The sequence below is a fragment of the Nilaparvata lugens genome, chromosome 1 (assembly GCF_014356525.2).
Source record: "Nilaparvata lugens isolate BPH chromosome 1, ASM1435652v1, whole genome shotgun sequence".
NCBI lineage: Eukaryota > Metazoa > Arthropoda > Insecta > Hemiptera > Delphacidae > Nilaparvata > Nilaparvata lugens.
The window spans coordinates 56,704,155-56,723,634 of NC_052504.1; the positions used below are offsets into that span (position 1 = coordinate 56,704,155).

At 35.7% G+C, this 19,480-nt stretch overlaps 1 protein-coding gene across 2 annotated transcripts in view; it reads right to left on the minus strand.

Moving 5' to 3' along the window:
• The window catches only part of LOC111061908, a 34,011-nt gene extending 15,949 nt beyond the window's left edge, over window positions 1–18,062 (minus strand). For both annotated transcript variants that reach the window (XM_039437489.1, XM_039437478.1), the window contains exons 1-4: window positions 17,808–18,062; window positions 10,726–12,831; window positions 1,593–1,814; window positions 702–948 (exon numbers count right to left, since the gene is read on the minus strand). In XM_039437489.1, coding sequence (XP_039293423.1) covers window positions 702–948; window positions 1,593–1,814; window positions 10,726–12,745 — 2,489 coding nt within the window. In that variant the 5' untranslated portion in view covers window positions 12,746–12,831; window positions 17,808–18,062. The remainder of the gene's footprint in view (window positions 1–701; window positions 949–1,592; window positions 1,815–10,725; window positions 12,832–17,807) is intronic.
• Window positions 18,063–19,480: the final 1,418 nt, after the last annotated feature.

The following is a 19,480-nucleotide window of genomic DNA, read 5'->3' on the forward strand; positions in this document are numbered from 1 at the left end:
ATGAGGCGGATGATAACGAGCGATGAATGGACCTACAGCATAGGTGGGTTCCGAAACACCGGGAAGCGATTTTACAACACATAAATCATATTCTGAGTTGGCTCAAGCGGTCACCCTTCCATCGGAAGTATCAGGCGCATGATTTTTAACTTATCTAGGCGATAGCTTATCAGCGCGAACACTGAGTGAATATATAGAAACAGTAGATAAAAATGGAAAATGTAAGGTGGAGAAGAGGAGTAGAAGAATGAAAAATCAGATACAGTTTTGTACATAAAATGTTAACAGAGTAGCTCTAATTTGATGATAAATGATCAAAATATAATGAAATTCCTTCTTAATAAATCAGGAATTTTGGCCCAACTCTCATATTTTGTAGAAGCTTCACTGACATCTACCGATACTTGCCACAAATAATGTGACAGCACTTTGTGTATTCTTCAATATACAGTAATTTGTATTACGGTTGTTGATGTTTGGTGTCTGTGCTGCTAGTTGTGACACTTGACAAACACATAACATTCCAGTCACAGTACCATGTGTAATTTTCAATGTAATTTGTGTAACCATTGCTTTTTCGTGTCTGTCGGTTTGAATAGGCCTAATGGTATTTGTAGATAATATGTTTATTTGATTTATTTTGTGAAGCACAAAACTTTGAATTGTTAAAAATGATTTTCTTCAGATAAGAGTATACTAACCAGTCAAAAAACCTGCGGCCGTCGACAGTGCCGTCTGAGTTGCCGATGGCTCTCGGCAGGCGGACTCCGACATGAGGCTCGGTTCGCCCGCCCGGCAGAGGACCCACGTACTTCACTCGCCCCACCACCACTCTGCCGCCCCCCGCTCCACCGCCATCCGGGCCAATCACCTTCACCCAGTAGTCCAGCTTCAGGTCGCGCGCAACACGTGCCAGGAACGGTTGCGCTGATTTCGGCGGCTCGTATTCTGTGCAAAACCAACACATCACCTCAAAACAGTTCAATTTTCAAATTACTCTCTTATTACACTCGTATTTTACAGGAAATGGGCTAAATAATGGATTCAAACTTATTCTTAATATAGATAAAAATAGAATATTATAGAAGACTAGCCTTAGGTAACACGTGCCTTGTACTGGGGAAAATTTGGTGTTGTAAAATGCAATCTCCTCATGTCCAGGAAACGAATTGAATAATTATTTATTATTTTTTTTCAAAATTACGGGGATAATCAATCTTATAGAGTTGAACATTTCCAGCAAAAAAAAGTGTTTGATAGGTCTCGAACCCGCAACCTCTGATTCAGAAACGCGGACGCTACCAACTAAGCAACAGAGTCACTTTACGCGAGGGTCTAATTAAAAACTGACAAACTGAAAACTTGAACTACTGTAATCTTGAAGAATTCAAAATAGGCCTATAATCATTCTCGGTAAATTAAGAATCAATATGAAAAATTTAATGTTAATCAGTTTAGTAGTTGAGAAGTGATGATGCGTCCGTCATTCGTGTATTTCCCGTACCTATCCCGTACATGTGTAAGCCGATTCTTTCCTTAATAATATAATAGATGAAGAAGAAGATAGAGAATGAAGTGATGGGGTGACTGACCTGTGATGGGGTCAGGATCGGAGTGGCGGCGCGGCTTGCGTCTGTGGCGACTGAGGTGCGAGTAGTCGGCTCTGGCTCCGGTGAGCATCGAGTCGATCGACTGGCGCAGGAAGTCCTCTGACTCTTCGATCAGCGAGTCGGTCGAGTCCTCGCCACTGTCCGCCACCTCCAGCGGCAGGCGCAGGTCGGGTAGCGACTGGCCGGGGCGCCGGCACCGCCCCTCTTCAATTAAGCATATTCACAACATTTAATGCGAATACTTAGAAGCTTCTCTGTACATCTACATTAGTGTATAAAAGAATACATATACAAGAGTCAAAGTAGTCCAATGTAATTTTCTTCATTTGTAATTATTGTCAATCTGTTAATCACTGTGATTTGTTAATTTTTGCCGAGGGTGATGCCCACATGAGCTCTAGGCTTGAACATGGGTAATGAGGCGGATGATAATGAGAAATGGATAGACCTAAAGTTTTACTAGGGTTCTAAACCACCAGGAAGCGATTTTACAACTCATGAATCATATTCAGAGGAGTTGTCTTAAGCGGTCACCCTTCCAACGGGAGTAACAGGCGCATAATTCTCAACTTATCTAAGCGATAGCTTATCAGCGCGACCACTGAGTCAATTTGTGATGATCATTCCATTCATTATCCCAATTTCACATTATTACAACATATTTAATGAAATAATGCAACCATTTTTTTCAAGATTGAAGTATTAGATAATTAATAACTAAGATTCTAATTTAATTCGGGCTTACTCACACTTTTAATTACTGTATTAATATATTTTCGGAGATGATTATTTCTCTTACTAGATGTTCAAAAAAATATATGTTTATTCAAAATATTGTTCCCAACATCACAAGATATTCCAAATTGTTCACAACATTTTGATTTAGAAGTGAATAATGTATATTATATAGTGAGGTCCACGTAATAATGGCAATATTGAATTAGCATTGGTGCTGCTATACTTGTCTATCATTTGACAAAACAGATAGCGCTATTATTTCCTGGTTCTTCAACATTGCCAGATCGTTTTTGAAACATGTAGAAATATAATTCACTACCTTTACCTTGACGAAATATTTTATTTCAATTAATTATGAAAATTCATCATTTATTCATTGGGTAATATATTTTCTTGGCGAATAAAATAATTGAAATTGATTATAATTGGTTAATATTACATCAGATACATCGGTATCAGCTTTCAGCTATAAAGAGCAGTGGCAAGGCAGAGAATCGGAAACGTTATTCTATCTTTCTCCACTGCCATTATAAAGTGGGCCGTACGAAAGAAAAATCAAATTGTGTCTGTTTCCAGATAAAATTTTCCGAATTTTTCATTTTTTTGCCATTTGGTATGTTGTTTCTCAGATAAAAGTTTTGAGACATTCTGATTTTTCTGGTCATATGCTTTGTCTTTTGTTGTTTTTCGTACGGTTGAATTTGAAGTTCATACTCAACATCAGTTTGTACAGATCATTATTTGAACTAAGAAACTTAGTTTGGTCAGAAAGCCTGTTGTTCTACATACACTGTGTTGTACTTGCATCTTGTATGTGTGTGTATATTAATAAACTGTTGATATTGTCAATCAATGATAGCATACAGACATTCACAGTCGTAATCAGACCTCCGTAGAGTGCAGATCGTAGCGAATAATAATATTAGTGTAGAGTAGTTTTAGTAGTGAAAGTGGAACAAGTGGTGTCAACACCAACAACCAGCAGTCTACTCAGCAGTTTTTCAAAGTGAAAACTACTCAACGTTTTTTTCTGAGTGAAAAGTGTGTCACCAAATTTTTCGTTTGAACATTGCTCTCTTTAAAAATTAGGTTCTGTTTCTTTAAAAAAAATTATCAAACTATCAATAAATTATGGTGTTTTGGATCTATCAGCCAATTAAGATGATCCATTCGCCAATAAAACTACCACCATCCGCGCAGCTCGAATACGAGGAAGAGGAGGAAAAGGATGAAATGAATATGCCTCCCGAATTGCCACCGAAAAGTAAAAACGATAGCGGAATACGTTTCGAGGTACGTTCTCTTAAAAATATACAAGAGAAATTTCTAAAATGGGGGAGTGAAATTATCGTGAAAAAAAAGTATCCAGAGAGGACTATGATTCGTTTTTAAATGTGTGCAATGAACTTAACATCAGTATCGAAAGAATAGACGTTAAGCAAAATATACAAGAAAACAAGCGGAAATGTTTGGAAAAATTCACACTCTGGAGCAGAGTGTGAATAAACTAGCAAGTGAAGTTGCAAAAAGCCACAACAAGCCGATCTCATTTGCTGAGGCCGTGCAACTGCCAAAGAAGAGGACCGCACCTTCTACATTATCGAGTGCCGCCTCCACTGCTGCAGCCACGGAGTCTCCGCCCCGGACCAAGAAGCTGTCGCCCAAGGAGAATGTGATCATCCTGAAGCCAGCAAAAATGGAACGGAAAAGGAACAAAGCGGAAAAATTCGAGAAACAATAAAGAAGAACATCACCCGTGAACAAAATTTGAACATTAAAAAAGCCGTTGATGTCCGTGGTGGGGGTGTGCTGTTAGTGCTTCACCCAAGGGCCAATAAAGAAAATGTTTTGGGTGATAAGGTCCTGCAACATCCAAACATAAAGGTAAGCGAGCCACAATCCAAATTGCCAAGAATAATTCTTTATCACATCGCTGCAGATATAACTGCTGCTGAATTGGCAAACGACGTGTTTGAGAGAAATCTCGAGTCATCGTCATTGAGTAGGGAAAATTTCTTGAGAAACTTCAGGCCGATTTTTAAAATAGGACCGAAAAACAAAAACACCGTGCACTGGGTAGTGGAGTGCACTGGTGAATTGAGAAAAGAATTTATTAACAAATCGCGGATTGGTATTGATTGGAGGGTGTGCCGAGTTGGAGACTATGTTGTCGTCTCTCGTTGCTTCAAGTGCCAAAAAATTTAACATATCAGTAAGCATTGCACTCAAGCACAAAACACCTGTGGTCACTGTTCCACTACAGGACATGATGTTAAAGAGTGCCCTAATAGAGACAAAAAGCCCTCATGTTTAAATTGCCGCAATGATAAAAAAGCTTTCGATCACAAAGTAGGTGACAGAGAGTGCCCTTCCTATCAAAAAGCGCTACAACAAATAATTGATAGAACTGATTATGGAATCTGAAAGAAAAATATTAAATACACTGAGGATAAATAAAAATAATAGTGATAGTAAAATCAAGCAATCAACACAACACAAAATGATTACCTTAAATTCCATCCTTAACAAAATTGATAGTTTCTACGTAACAACTAATACTGATAAAAGTAAGATAAGTCTGGTTTATAATTTTGGTGAGAGGGTTGATGTTATGATATCTTTTACAAAAATAGGAAATATTATTAAAACATCCAAAGGTCTTTCTCTGCTTAGAAATAAAAAATATTTCTCTCTTGAAGAATGGAATCACCTGAATGTGTTACGGGATTCTAATAGTATAAGAGTTTTGTTTTCTGATAAAAACATTCCTATTTTCATATTAAATGATGGTGAAAATGGGGTACTTATTGATTTTTTGAATAGAATAAATGATTGGAGTAAATTCAATTACCCTTTGATTATAGGAATTGATTCTTTTAACAATCTGGGTGAAACTTATTTTGATATTCGTGCCACTGAACTCTTGAGTACTGTCATAGGAGCTAGAGATTTGAAGTTTATTTTTTATTATCGAGGTTATTGTGAAATTAATTTTCTTAATATACCTAAGCTATCTGATATTCCGGGAGTTGAGTACCCTGTGGGTTTCTTTAAAGATAATAATAAACGTGAAGCATTCATAAACTCTATGATTGAATTACGGACCCTACTTCAAAACACTGATAACGATAATGCTAAAATATATAAGAATATTCTTCTTAGGGTCACGCATAGAAACATGTTAATATCAGGTGATGAACTAATAAGCGTCCTGAATAACAATATGAATATCTATGATAATAATTTGAAAAGATTCCTATTCAAAACAAACTCTAAATACCGAATGGGATATTACTTGGAGCAGGGTGGAAGTTACGTAGAATTTCAAGAGGATACTTTAAAATTCTCTACTAAAGAACGATATGTTTTAGTCACACGTAATACTACACTTATGCTGAATAGCGAATTAATAAAAACTATAAAAAAATAACTCTTCATGAGTGTAAACTTCTTAAAATAAAATGGTATGACGGTGTTCCCGGCTGTGGTAAATCTTACTTTATAGTCTCGCATCATGAGCCTGGCAAGGATCTAGTACTCACTCAAACACGGGCAGGTATTAAAGCAATCCATGAAACTGTCATTGAAAGGTATGGTCGAAAACATTGTAATCGTCTTAAGCTTGATTACAGGACAGTTGGCTCATATATAATAAATCATAATCAGAATAAAACATACAATAGAGTTTTTATTGATGAAGCTCTACTTATGCATGCGGGTTACATCGGTTTTATTGCTAACTTGAGTAAGGCCTCAGAAATATATTGTAGTTGGTGACGCAAACCAAATACCCTATATTGAGAGAAGTAATTATGCCACAAGATGGCATAAAATTTCTGAATTCTGCGAACCTTTTACAAGACAAACGGTAACTCGTAGATGTCCTATCGATGTTTGTTTTGTCCTTTCCACTGTCTATAAAAATATTACGACGCTTAATGAAAGAGCTATCTCAATTCTGCCTACATACAGAAATGGGGAATACCATCTGATACAACCCGACACTTTGATATTGACATTCACCCAAGAGGAAAAACTTATGGTGGGTGATACTATAAAGTGGAGAGAGGATGTTGCACTTCACACAATCCACGAAGCACAAGGGCATACTCATAATTTTTTTTCTAATCAGAATTAAGTACAAGGAGAATGAAATCTATAACAGCATGCCCCATGCGATTGTTGCTTTGTCTAGACACACTGAAACTTTCAGGTATTTAACAACCAGTCTGGTAGATGATGCTGTGGACAAACTAATTAAGAAACTTAAATTCATAGATAGTGAGGGGCTTGTTAAATGGAACAAGGAAAAGAGAAGTGGACCTGATGATGTAAGTTATGAGTGACACTGAAGAAGTTCTTAATATTTTAGAAACAGAAAATGAAACAGATGTAATCGACGATTATTTGAACTATCACTTTCACGAGGACAGAAATAAGGATGCTGAGTGTTTCAATATTATATCTATGAATATACGTAGTTTGAATGCTAATTTCGATCAGTTTATTTGCTGCCTCAATGAATTGAAAACTGATATTCACATTATAATATTAACTGAGACCTGGTTGACTGCAGATGTGCCGTTCATTTTCAATATTCCTGGATATACGGCAATAAATAAGTACACTAAACAGAATAAATGTGATGGATTATGCATGTACATAAAAGATTGCATAAGATTCAATGAAGTTTCACTCGATATTACTGATGCCAATGTAGTTAGTGCTGACTTAAGAATTGATGATTTTATTGTGATTGGGGTTTATAGATCACCAAGTAATCAAAATATTGATAATTTTCTTAATAGTCTGAGTAATGAAATCAGTAAAATTCCTAATGGAATAAATGTATGTGTGGCGGGAGACATGAATATAAATACACATTCAACTAGTGTTCCTGTTCAAGATTATCTGCATATTTTCAATAGTAATGGCTATAAGTCAAATTCAAATTCAAATTCAAATGATCTTTATTCACAAAAAAAAAGTAACACAGCAGCAGAAACATTAGATAAATAGTGAATATTCCCCACAAAGACAACAAGTCTGGGTGTGGGAATTCTTAAGTCTTACATAACTGGTGATACCAGAGTAACAACCACAACAAATTCTTGCATTGACCACATTTTTTATAAAAATTCAGGCAACCATTCTATGTCCATTAAAGGAGCTATATTTAGGACCACCATAACTGACCACTACGCGGTTGTACTGAACATGGTGAAGGATCCTATCAATAAGGATAATAGAAACGTATTGATAAACACATTAACTAGAATCAACTATCATGCACTATTGGAACGCATAAGGAATGAAGATTGGGAAGAAATCTATACCGTGAATGGAAGCATTGACACTATTGTGGATAAATTTGTCGATCGTTTGACGAGTCTCATCAATCAATGCAAGAAGGTATAAGTGATACCTAACAGACTTCGTCCCCTGAAGCCCTGGATATCTGAAGGCATCATAAGATCAATAATCACGCGGGACAAGATGCATTCTAGACTCAGAAGAGATCCTAATAACAATATCTTAAAGAATGAATATAAGGCTTATCGTAATGGTTTGAATAAGATAATAAATCATGCAAAGGAAGTCTACTATAAAGGGAAAATTGAAAATTGTAATAACAACAGCATGAAGTTGTGGAAGTGCATAAACGAAGTTATAGGTGAGGACAGTATCAAGGACAAGAGTACTGAACTTGATGCTCACTCCCCCAACAATTATTTCACAAATGTGGGTAAATTACAAGCTCAAACTATCAATATCCCTGATAATATTGGTGATCGATTTCCTGCAATACATATCGATAATACGTTTTTTATGAGACCAACGTGCCCAGTTGAAGTTGAGGCAACTATTAAAGATCTAAAGAACAACTGCAGTCCTGGTATTGATGGTCTAGGTAATATTACGCTGGAGAAAATAGCCAATTTTATATCTCAACCTCTCGCTTTCATTTTTAATAGATTCTTTGAGGAGGGATATTTTCCCGAGTACCTCAAATCAGCCAAAATAAAACCTCTATTCAAACAAGGTGACCCGACTAATCCCTGTAATTATAGACCGATTAGTCTTATCAGCAACCTTGCTAAAATAATGGAGAAACTAATAAAGTCAAGAGTTGTTTCTTTCTTGAATCTTAACAAAATAATCAACAAGAACCAATTCGGTTTAAAAATGGTAAAAGTACATCTGACGCTCTAATAAAATTCATTGACATTCCTTATGAATACTTCAATTCTTCCCATTCAACCATCACTGACAGCTTAAGGTGAATCTCACCGTAAGTAAATACTAATAGAAAGTTGATAAACTAGAAATTCATTGTTCAATTAGGCTTTAAAAATAATAACGCTGGAAAATATTTCTGAAGCTTATGCTACTTTTCAATATAATTCTTATCTAAAATATCTTTAAAATTTAGGAAGTGTGCAATTTCTTGAAGTTTCATTCTTTGGTATTGTCTTTCAATCAGTTTTATTAAATCTATTCAAGAGTTGTCCTTCTAAGTTTTAAACCGCCGCCGCCGATTTTTCATTTTTTTTCAATTCATTTAAAACACACAAAACAAGACAAAACAAAATTACAAAGATTCACGAAACAATAAAACACAATAACATGTTACAAATATAAAATAACCATGGGCTTAGTGTTTGGGTGTGTTGCAGAAGAGAAAAAAAGAGAGGAAGATACCTAGCCAACTATGGTTTCCCATGTAATAGGCAGGCAAAGAAGAGAAGAGAAGTAATGAGGAAGAAGAGGAAGGGAGAAATGGGGGGAAGGAAGAAAACAGAGGAATAGGTACTCAAAATAAAGGTAAGCGAGTCCACTGAAAAATAAAAAAACTAATGAAGAAACAATGCTGGAGCAGAAATCTCGAGTCATATGTCTAAATGGAAGAATAAATTACTGTATGTCCAGTTTTTTATATCCAGTTTGATTTTTCCGCTGATCTTATTGTCCATGAGAAAGTGATTTGGAATGAGGTTTATTATTTTAGTACCTATGTAAATTGATTGCCTCCTTATACATTCAATATTAGTGTTATAGGTTACATATTTGTTAGCAGTGCCCCTTAGATTATAATAATTAAGAGTAGAGTTTATTGTGAGAGGAAAATCGGATCTATATTTTATTAAGTACTCAATTACGGTTTTTATGTATAATTGACGTATAGTCATGACCTCAAAATCACTAAAAACCATATCCGTTGGATAGAGCCTGAGTTTGCTTAATATAGTTTTAATTATCAGTTTTTGTGCTACAAATAATTCAGCAATATGACAGTTGAAACAGCCTCCCCAAACAACTTTGCCATACTGCAGAATTGACTTGTCTAGAGCATGATACATCATTTTCAGGTGGTTCTTATTAAGAATTCTGTTAACTTGCTAAAATTTAAATATAAATATCTAATTTTTCTACATATGTATTTAATATGAACATCCCATTTAAGGTTTTCATCAATTATGATTCCCAAATACTTAGTATTATTGACTTTTTTAATGGTGGGACAATCACAATTACCCATGTTTAAATTGCACTGAGAATGGAGTCTCAAATCTTGATTCTCGTTAGGCTGCCTAAATTACTACGTCAATTATACATAAAAACCGTAATTGAGTACTTAATAAAATATAGATCCGATTTTCCTCTCACAATAAACTCTACTCTTAATTATTATAATCTAAAGTTATGTAATTGAGAAAGTTATGTAATTAGTTTTTTCAATATTTAAACTTAAGGTATTCTTATCTAACCACTTCTTAATTAAAAGCATATTATTTTCAGCTATGGTATGAACTTCATTCCATGAATTACCGTGAAAAATAGCTGCAGTATCATCTGCAAAGGATATCACAGTTGAGTTTAGAAGTCTTAAATTTAAAAAGTCATTTACATAGAGTATGAAAAGGATGGGAAAAAGTACAGTACCTTGAGGAAGACCATAAGAAGTTAAGTTAGTTACACTGTATTGATCATTTATGGCTAGGGACTGGGTTCTATTACTCAGATAGCTTTTGAACAATTTAAGCGAGACTCCTCTGAAACCATAGGACTACAGTTTATTGAACAAAGTATTATGAGGTATTGTATCAAAAGCTTTGCGTATATCCAGGAAGACCGCAATAGTTTTCTTATTGGAGTTTATTTTATCAGATAAAGTATTGATGTAAATTTCACCACAGATTTTTTACATAATCCCAAACAAACTTTCGTCAAAATTAATTCTCCGTAATGATGATAGTAACAGAAAACTGGATTTGAAATGTATTATACTTGTCATGAGAAAGAGGAGTAAAATACTAATAGAATACGAATACTGTAGTAATCTATAGATTTGAAACGAACTGGAACATTGACTTACCTTGAAAGGTGACCCGATTCCTAGCCTTGCGGAAGGGGGCGCGTCCACACGACGCTGATGACGACATAAACCTCGAGTCCGACCTGCGGCCGCTCCCTCCCCCCACCCCACCGTCCTGATGCAAGGGGATGCTCCTCGAGCGACGACAGTGCGTCGGTGACGAGGGCACCGACCAGTTGGCGCCTCCGCGTGACGTCATCGAACCCCAACACGTGTCCGTCGACGAAGTGCTTGGCCGCATCGAGTGACGCCTCCTGGGTTGGTGGTCGACTAGGTCCTGGGCCGACGGCGACTGCATCATCGACAACATCGAAGATCCGCCTCCACTCCTGTAGCAATCCCAGCTGCTCATCTGGCCCGTGCACTCACATGGCGACCATCCCGAACACATCACATCCGGGTTCTTCATGTAGGAAAAGGCCCGCGGATAATTTTTACACAACATACTCGCATTGATATTCACGCCCTCATTATTACACAGATGATCAGCACTCCTAGACAACTCCGGCACCATACTTGTGAAATTGATATCAGACAATAACACCCTCCTAGCCTCCTGTGTCTTCTCACACAGCTTCAACGAGTGCTTTCTGGGAGGAGTCTGCACAGGGAACGCGAATTTAGACGGTAACGTCGTGAACTGATAGGACACCTTGTGTGCCAGATAACTCTCCGACCGCCAGTGGGCTGGAAGCGCTGTGATATCTGTCTGAGCTTCTGACTCCTGTTTACTTGTCTCCTTCTCTACCAAAATCGGACGAGCCGTGCGTTGTTTGATGCTATTATTGTGCTGCATAAATTTGACAGCCAACGGTCGTGTGGGCTGTGGTGTACTACCACTACAATCCAGCAACTGACTTCTACTACCAGACAATGTGCGGATTATAGGGCGGTGAGGAGCGGGATCCGGTAAGGTATACCGTCTTCCCTGATCAGGCATGTGAGGCTCATCATTCTCATCAAATATGCCACACTTGGAAATATCTGTCTCAACCAGCACAGAATGTGTCCATCGTTTCTTGGTATCACCATCCAAACCGTCATTGCCACCACCTTTACTAGGCCAACAGTCAGTTTCAGCAATCGAAACTAGATCCTCTTGAAGTGCACTCAACTCTTTGGTGTCCTCAGTCGTGAATATGAGCTCAATATCATCCACCTCCTCAGAGTCCTCCGACTCTCCTTTGGTTATCTTCGGCTTATTATCATCCTCCTCATCCCCTGTTTTATTTTCCTCTCCATTCTGTAGATTATCACTATCTGTTTCAAACACTTCATCTCTCTCATCGTAACCCTCTACTTCGTCCTCTTCCACTACTTCATCTAGCTCATCTGTTACTTGTTCTGATTCTTTCTCTTTCACAGTGTCTGGTTCCATTGAGACTTTTATTTGTGGGGGAGCGTGCAATATTGTTTTTAAATTCCCATTACTAGAGAATGAAGCCTTCGAGGTGTCTAAAATCGTATTTGAATTTCTGTTACTATAGGAAACAGACCTGGGTGATGCCTCCAAATTTTCGTTATCAGACAATAATACAGATCTAGGAACCTTCAAAATCGTCTTTAAATTTCCGGTACTAGGTGACACAGTGGTGGGAACGTTAAGAATAGAATTCAAATTTCCATTACTAGATGGCAATATTCTGGGCACGTCTAGAATGACATTCAAATTTCCGTTACTAGCCGATACAGTCCTGGGGACGTCATAAATAGCACTTAAATTGCCATGGCTAGCCGACACAGCCCTTGTACCGTTAGTAATAGCGTTCAAATTGCCGTGACTAGCTGAAAGCGCCCGTTGTCTCAAAATATGATTCTCCAACGATAATTTCTCAATAGTGCTGGTATAAAGGGACTGATCAAAATTAGTCTGGAACTTTGAGCGCAGCGAATGAAGCTCGGCGCGAGATTGCTCCAAAGCGACGCGGAGAGAGATTACAGTTTGGTGGAGAGCGCGAACTGTCTCCAAACTCCTCAAATCGTGACCGAGCGAGACCTGGCCTTCACTCCCAAATTCCATTTATCGGCAACTGCTCTCATGACTAGCGGATTGGGCAGCGGGTCAACATGAAAATTTAAATTGTGTCGAGATGTTGAGAATCAGCGCTGAAATAGGAGAGAGAAAAATGAGATCAGTTTAAGATTAATACAAGTTTTGTATAGAACAATTACAATGAATTGTGTGCTGTGCTGTTAGTGTTAGTGAAGGGTTTTGTATTTTCTGGCTTCAAATTCATCAAGTTTTTTCAATATTTTCTCATTTATTGATACATTTTCAAGTTTTAATTTTCAGTAATAATTCATCGGTTCACCCTACTTATTTATTTATATGTTTACATATCCCATTTAAACTATATTTATCAAAAATGGAGAGAAAAAGTTTTGGGTTTATCCTGTTTATTCACTACCAATAATTAATTTAATGTTGTGATTGAGGAATAAAATAAATAAATAAAAATCTACTTGTGAAAAAATTATAGATAGCCTATAAAGAATGTTTGATTATGACTTATAAGCATTGAAATGAAGTTACGAAGCATTGATTGATAAAAGCCAATGCGCAGGAGTGCAATGAGGAAAATAAACTATTTTAATTGACTTTGATTTATTTTTTCATTCGGGCAAGTTATTGTAGCCTATATTCTTTGGATTGATTGCTGATTGAGAAAGTTTCTGGATTGATTCTTATTTTATAATGTAAAAATGGTAGAATAGGCCTATAGAAAAATAAAAACGTGAAGAGAATATTGTAATCGACTATAGCATCAAAAATTTATTGTTTAATTCTGCTATTCAGAGATAACATTTGTAATCAGCTTATAGATTACCTGGAGGATAACGACATTCTTTGTAATAAGCAATATGGTTCCGCAGATCCAAGTCTACCAAATTGTTACTAATAGATTTCCTCAACTACTGTATTGATGCGATTGAGTCGGGAGAGGCGGTAATCACTTGTTTTGCCGACCTCTCCAAGGCTTTTGACTGTGTAAATTTAGATCTGTTAATGAATAAACTCAGACTTCATGGTTTTGGGGGCTCTGCATTGAAATGGGTGGATTCGTATATGACAAACAGGTATCAAGTCACACAGATTCAACATGAAACTAAAAAAAAAAATAAAATTCACACGATCAAAGCCTGAATTAATTGTTTCTGGGGTCCCTCAGGGTTCTATTCTGGGCCCCTTATTGTTCTTGATCTATGTGAATGATGTTGCAGGGTCGGTTCCCATTGAGAATCTGTATGTTTTTGCAGATGATACGACTCTGGTGACAAGAAGCCAAGACTTGAGAAAATTGGAAATTGAATCCTATGTTAAGATGAATAGTCTTTGCCAATATTTTGCAAATAATAAATTGATGTTGAATGCCTCGAAAACAAATTATATGTGTTTACAAACCCATCAGAGTAGGAGGTTAAGACACAATGAAACACCTAAATTATTCATTGGAGAGTCGGAATTGGTAATCAAGAGCTCAACGGACTTCTTAGGAGTGAGACTGGAGGAAGGGCTGGGTTGGGGGGAACAATTGGATAAGATTGAAAGTAAATAGCGAGTTGAATTTTTGTCTTAAGGAGTTTAAGTAAATTAAATAATAGGCTAAGCCTCTATTGGAGTCGGTCTATCATTGCTTGGTGGAGTCACATATATTACATATTCAGTGGCCCTATGGGGAGCTAGAGAGAGTAACCTTCAGCAAATTTTCATTTGTCAAAAGAAAGCATTGCGCACTATGTTGAGGTTGCATCCACAAACACATTGTAGGGACTATTTTATTGAAATGGAGGTTCTCAGTGTTCCCTGTCTCTATATTTTGGAAATGTGTGTATATATTAGAAGGTGTTCACTACAGACTATTAATAAGATGCATGAATATAATACACGGCATAAGTGTACCTTCTCGGAATATCATAGATTGACTTTGTATGAAGAAAAACCCAGTTATATTGGTAGAAAGATTTACCAAGTACTACCAATTCGGTTGCGAGAAATATTAACGATAAAAGAGTTTACACGAAGTTTGAAATTATTTCTAAAGGTACTTTTATAGTCTGAAGGACTATTTTGACTACTGTAATAAGAGTCAAAGACAAATAGTAATTATACAGGGTGATTCTTAATTATGGTAAAATAATTTAATACGTGATAGTAGAGGTAAAAATAAGAAAAAAAGCTCTTATAAACATATATCCATAAACGCTTCATTAGCGAGCTATACAGGGTGAAAGATTTCGCCCGGAATTCAGTTCCTCTGGTGAAATACACCGATGCTGAATTGTTTGGGGACTAGTTTTTGAAAAACTTATCATGGATTCATATGGAAAAATGTCTGAAACATTGAATAAAACTAGTCTGGAAGCTGTAGTGTGCGTAGTCTTCGAGAAAAAAGTTGAAAAGGCAAAACATCTAAGTAGAAAAACACAGACTTATAAGTTTGATGCCCAATAACTTTCTTTAATGACTAGTAAACAAATAATTTTTCGCAATACAAATTGAAGAGAATTTAATTCTGAAAAGGATCATGTAAGCTGTGTAAACTAAATTTGAATAAAAGTTCAATAAAATGTATTCTTATGTAGTACATTACACCACAAAAATTTGCTGTTTCATGAGGAGAGAACTAATAACTCATAGGTTGTAGCTGATTGCAAATAGAATATTCGGTTTTTTATGAAGTTTTATTTTTATATGAAAGTAACATATCTAAATGACATTAAACTTATACCAGAAGACTAAAGACGATGTCCAAAGTGACCTCCGTTGTTCTTAATGCATATGTTCAGACGTCTTCTCATGGATTGTCGGACCCGTTCAAATATTTCAGGAGTCTGCTTTATCATTTCTATTCCGTTCAAAATCCTTAATCGGAGTTCTTCAATGATATCAATCGGAGTATTGTAAACTAAGGTTTTCAAGTGTTCCCAAGATAAAAATTCAAAGGATTTAAGTGTGGTGACCTAGCTGGCCATGGTACTGGCCCACCTCGGCCTATCCATTGATTTGGAAAGCTGTGATTCAAGTGTTCACGAACAGCAACACTGAAGTGTGCTGGAGCTCCATCTTGCATAAACCACATGTTTTGGTGCAACTGAAGAGGTACATCTTCAAGTAAGATAAATAGCTCCTCTCTCAAAAGGTTTCAGTAGATTATGCCATTAAACCTGCAAGGAAGCTCAAACAGAAGTAGATGATCTCCTATGATTCCTGCCCAAATGTTTCCTGAAAACTGATGTTGTGGACGATTAGGCTTGATGGCATGAGGAATCTCATCTGCCCAAATATGTTGGTTGTGGACGTTAACGATAGCTAATCTTGTAAAGTGTACCTCGTCAGTAAATAGAACGGTTGTTGAAAAGTTTGAGTTAACAAGTTTTTCTAAAAACCATCGGCAAATGCCAGCACGGGGAATACAGTCTTGTGGCAATAGAGTATGAACTTTCTGGTGGTAGTATGGATGTAATTGTTGCCATTTCAGTATTCTCCAAATAATATATTGATTGACATAAAACTGCACTGACAATTCTCTCCTGCTCTTCTCTGGATGTTCATAAATTTCATGAAGAGCTTCTAACTCAACAGTCATAGTAGATCGTGGTCTGCCTGCATAAATGTGCTCTTTGGACATCAAAGAGACTGTTTCTGACATACGTTGATGAATAGTGGCTAAAAATCTTGAACTTGAACCTACTCAGTTAGGAAGATTCTCTTGATACAAACGTCTTGCTTCAGTACTGCAGTATTACAGTGTCCCATCCCATACATTAAATGCATTTCAGCTAATTCGGGGTATGAATAATGTCTAAAATTACCTGCCATTTAAAAAAAAATTAACACTTAACACAAAAGCACAGTGAAATGGTTACAAATAACTGGTTAATAGATTAATCAAAATACACAGCGCGGTTACTAACAGTAAGCCTAACTTACAGTTTGTTGTTTTTTTCAACAGTGAGTTAAAATATTTCTGAAAATAATTTTCAGCTGATAATTTCTTTCAAATATTCTCTTATTTAGAACAAAATGAATCAGCTGTTTTGGAACAGCTGTTATTTGAATGCATGTTTTATTTGCAATCAGCTACAACCTATAGAAGTTATTAGTTCTCTCCTCATGAAACAGCAAATTTTTGTGGTGTAATATACTACATAAGAATACATTTTATTGAATTTTTATTCAAATTTAGTTTACACAGCTTACATGATTCTTTTAAGAATTAAATTCTCTTCAATTTGTATTGCGAAAAATTATTTGTTTACTGGTCATTAAAGAAAGTTATTGAGCATCAAACGTAGAAGTCTGTGTTTTTCTACTTAGATGTTTTGCCTATTTCAACTTTTTTCTCGAAAACTACTCACACTACAGCTTCCAGACTAGTTTTATTCGAATAGTTTAGTTTTATATGAATCCATGATAAGTTTTTCAAAAACTAGTCCCCAAACAATTCAGCATCGGTGTATTTCACCAGAGGAACTGAATTCCGGGCGAAATCTTTCACTCTGTATAGCTCGCTAATGAAGCGTTTATGGATATATGTTTATAAGAGCTTTTTTTCTTATTTTTACCTCTAATATCACGTATCAAATTATTTTACCATAATTATGAATCACCCTGTATACTAGATATAAATTTCATGAAAAATTAATGGTGTCTAGCTTTTGCTAGCACTTTGACTTGTCTGACGCCGTTGAGACCAACCAGACGTAATATATATCTATCTATCTAGAGCTTTTTACCGTACCGTACTATAAAAACGTTTGAGTAGAGATGGGCGTTGGTATATCATAAAATCTTCTAATAACCTAAAATGATTGAAGCGGAGCTTTTTATTTTGGAAATTGTTAGACAAAATAGAATATTCAAAATTATCACAGCTCAAAAAACTTAGGTAGTGCTTCATCCAATGATCAAAATAAGTTCCGTTATTAAAATGATTCAATAAATATAAATGATTCAAAATAAGTTATTATTGTTTTATACTTTGAAAAAAATAATGTTGATGGCAAATTCAATCAAACTAGTTTAATAAATTAAGATAACATTATATACAATAATAAGGCTAAATAAAAGTAGAACCAACCTGTCAATCGTTAATCTGAAGCTTGCAATCCCAGTTGTATATTACACTATACCATAGCTTACAAATAATAATTGGTATCAATAATGATTATTAAAATGCAATTTAAACATGAATACAAGCATAATATTTTTTTTAAATACGCATATCTTTACACTTCAATTAGAAAAACAACAATTTACCTATCACACCATAATTATTATTGGATACCGACTAGCAAATAGCAAACAAAATTTTGACAGTGGCACTGACAAACAGCAGACGACGTTACTACGAGACGAAAAGCAGCACATTTCAGCCAACTGAAACAAACACTTCCAAGATATTTTTTTATTTTCTTCGATTCTATTCAATATCATTTAGAACTTTTCTGATCCAATATCTATCAATTGATTCAAATTCGTTAAAAATTTTAATCATTCTGAGCCAGATCAAACATAGTATATTATTGAAAAAGTTTAATTTTTCGTAACTTGTAGTGGCAACATTGTTCGTGTCCTGATCAACGACAAACCACTCTCTGTCACAGACAGCATCGTATCACGCATGCGTTAGCAACGGGTTTTTCCCGTTCCATTCAGTCAGTTCTTTGAATGTAACGTTCTTTGTGATGATGGTTACCGAGCACTGTAACTGGAGCCAATCGTCATTCTATTTGATGAAGATATTATTATTCAATGATCATTATCATTAAATTCAGTATAATAATTAATATATTATCATTTTATTTTATAAGAGAAAGAGTATCTTTGAAAAATATAATTAATAAAATATAACAGTTGTTATTTAACTGATGTTGAAAAACACTATACCCTAACTAAGTCAGATAAATATTGTCATTTCAAAACAAAAACCGAACCCTCTACCTCCCCTTTTACATTTAAAAACATCAATAAACAAACTATTTGAAAAACCTCTAATCCCTTCCAGCATATTGCAATTTCAAAGCAAAATCCTAACCTATCTTTCCACCTTTGAAAATCAAAAGCATAATTCTACCTGAGCCCTAGCCCTTTCTAGCATATTGCAATTTCAAAGCAAAAACCTAACCTAACTTATGAAACATTATTGAATATAATCCAAAAAAAACCTAACCACTAACCCCTTGTCCCTTCACATTTAATAATTTAGATTTCAAAGCAAAATCCTAACCCCCTAACTTATCCTTTCACATTTGAAACATCAAAAACTTAACTCCAACTGTACCCTAACCCCTTCTAGCATATTGCAATTTCAAAGCAAAAACCTAACCTATCCTAATAACACTTTATTAAATATAACTAAATTTAACTAACCTCTAACCCTTTCACATTTAATACTTTAGATTTATTCATCATCTTAGAGCAAAACATTAACATGTGGTTCATTCCATGAACATGTTCACAAACATGTGGTTCATTTCATGAACATGTTCACAAACATGTGGTTCATTTCATGAACATGTTCACAAACATGTGGTTCAAAGCAAAATCCTAACCCCCTAACCTATCCTTTTACCTTTGAAACATCAAAAAACATAACTCTACCTAGACCCTAGCCCCTTCTAGCATATTGCAATTTTAAAGCAAAAACCTAACCTATCCTAAAAAAACATTATTAAATAATAAAACGTAACCCCAAACTTTTTCACATTTGTTGAACGATAGACAAGGATAGCAACACATTGAAATCGTACA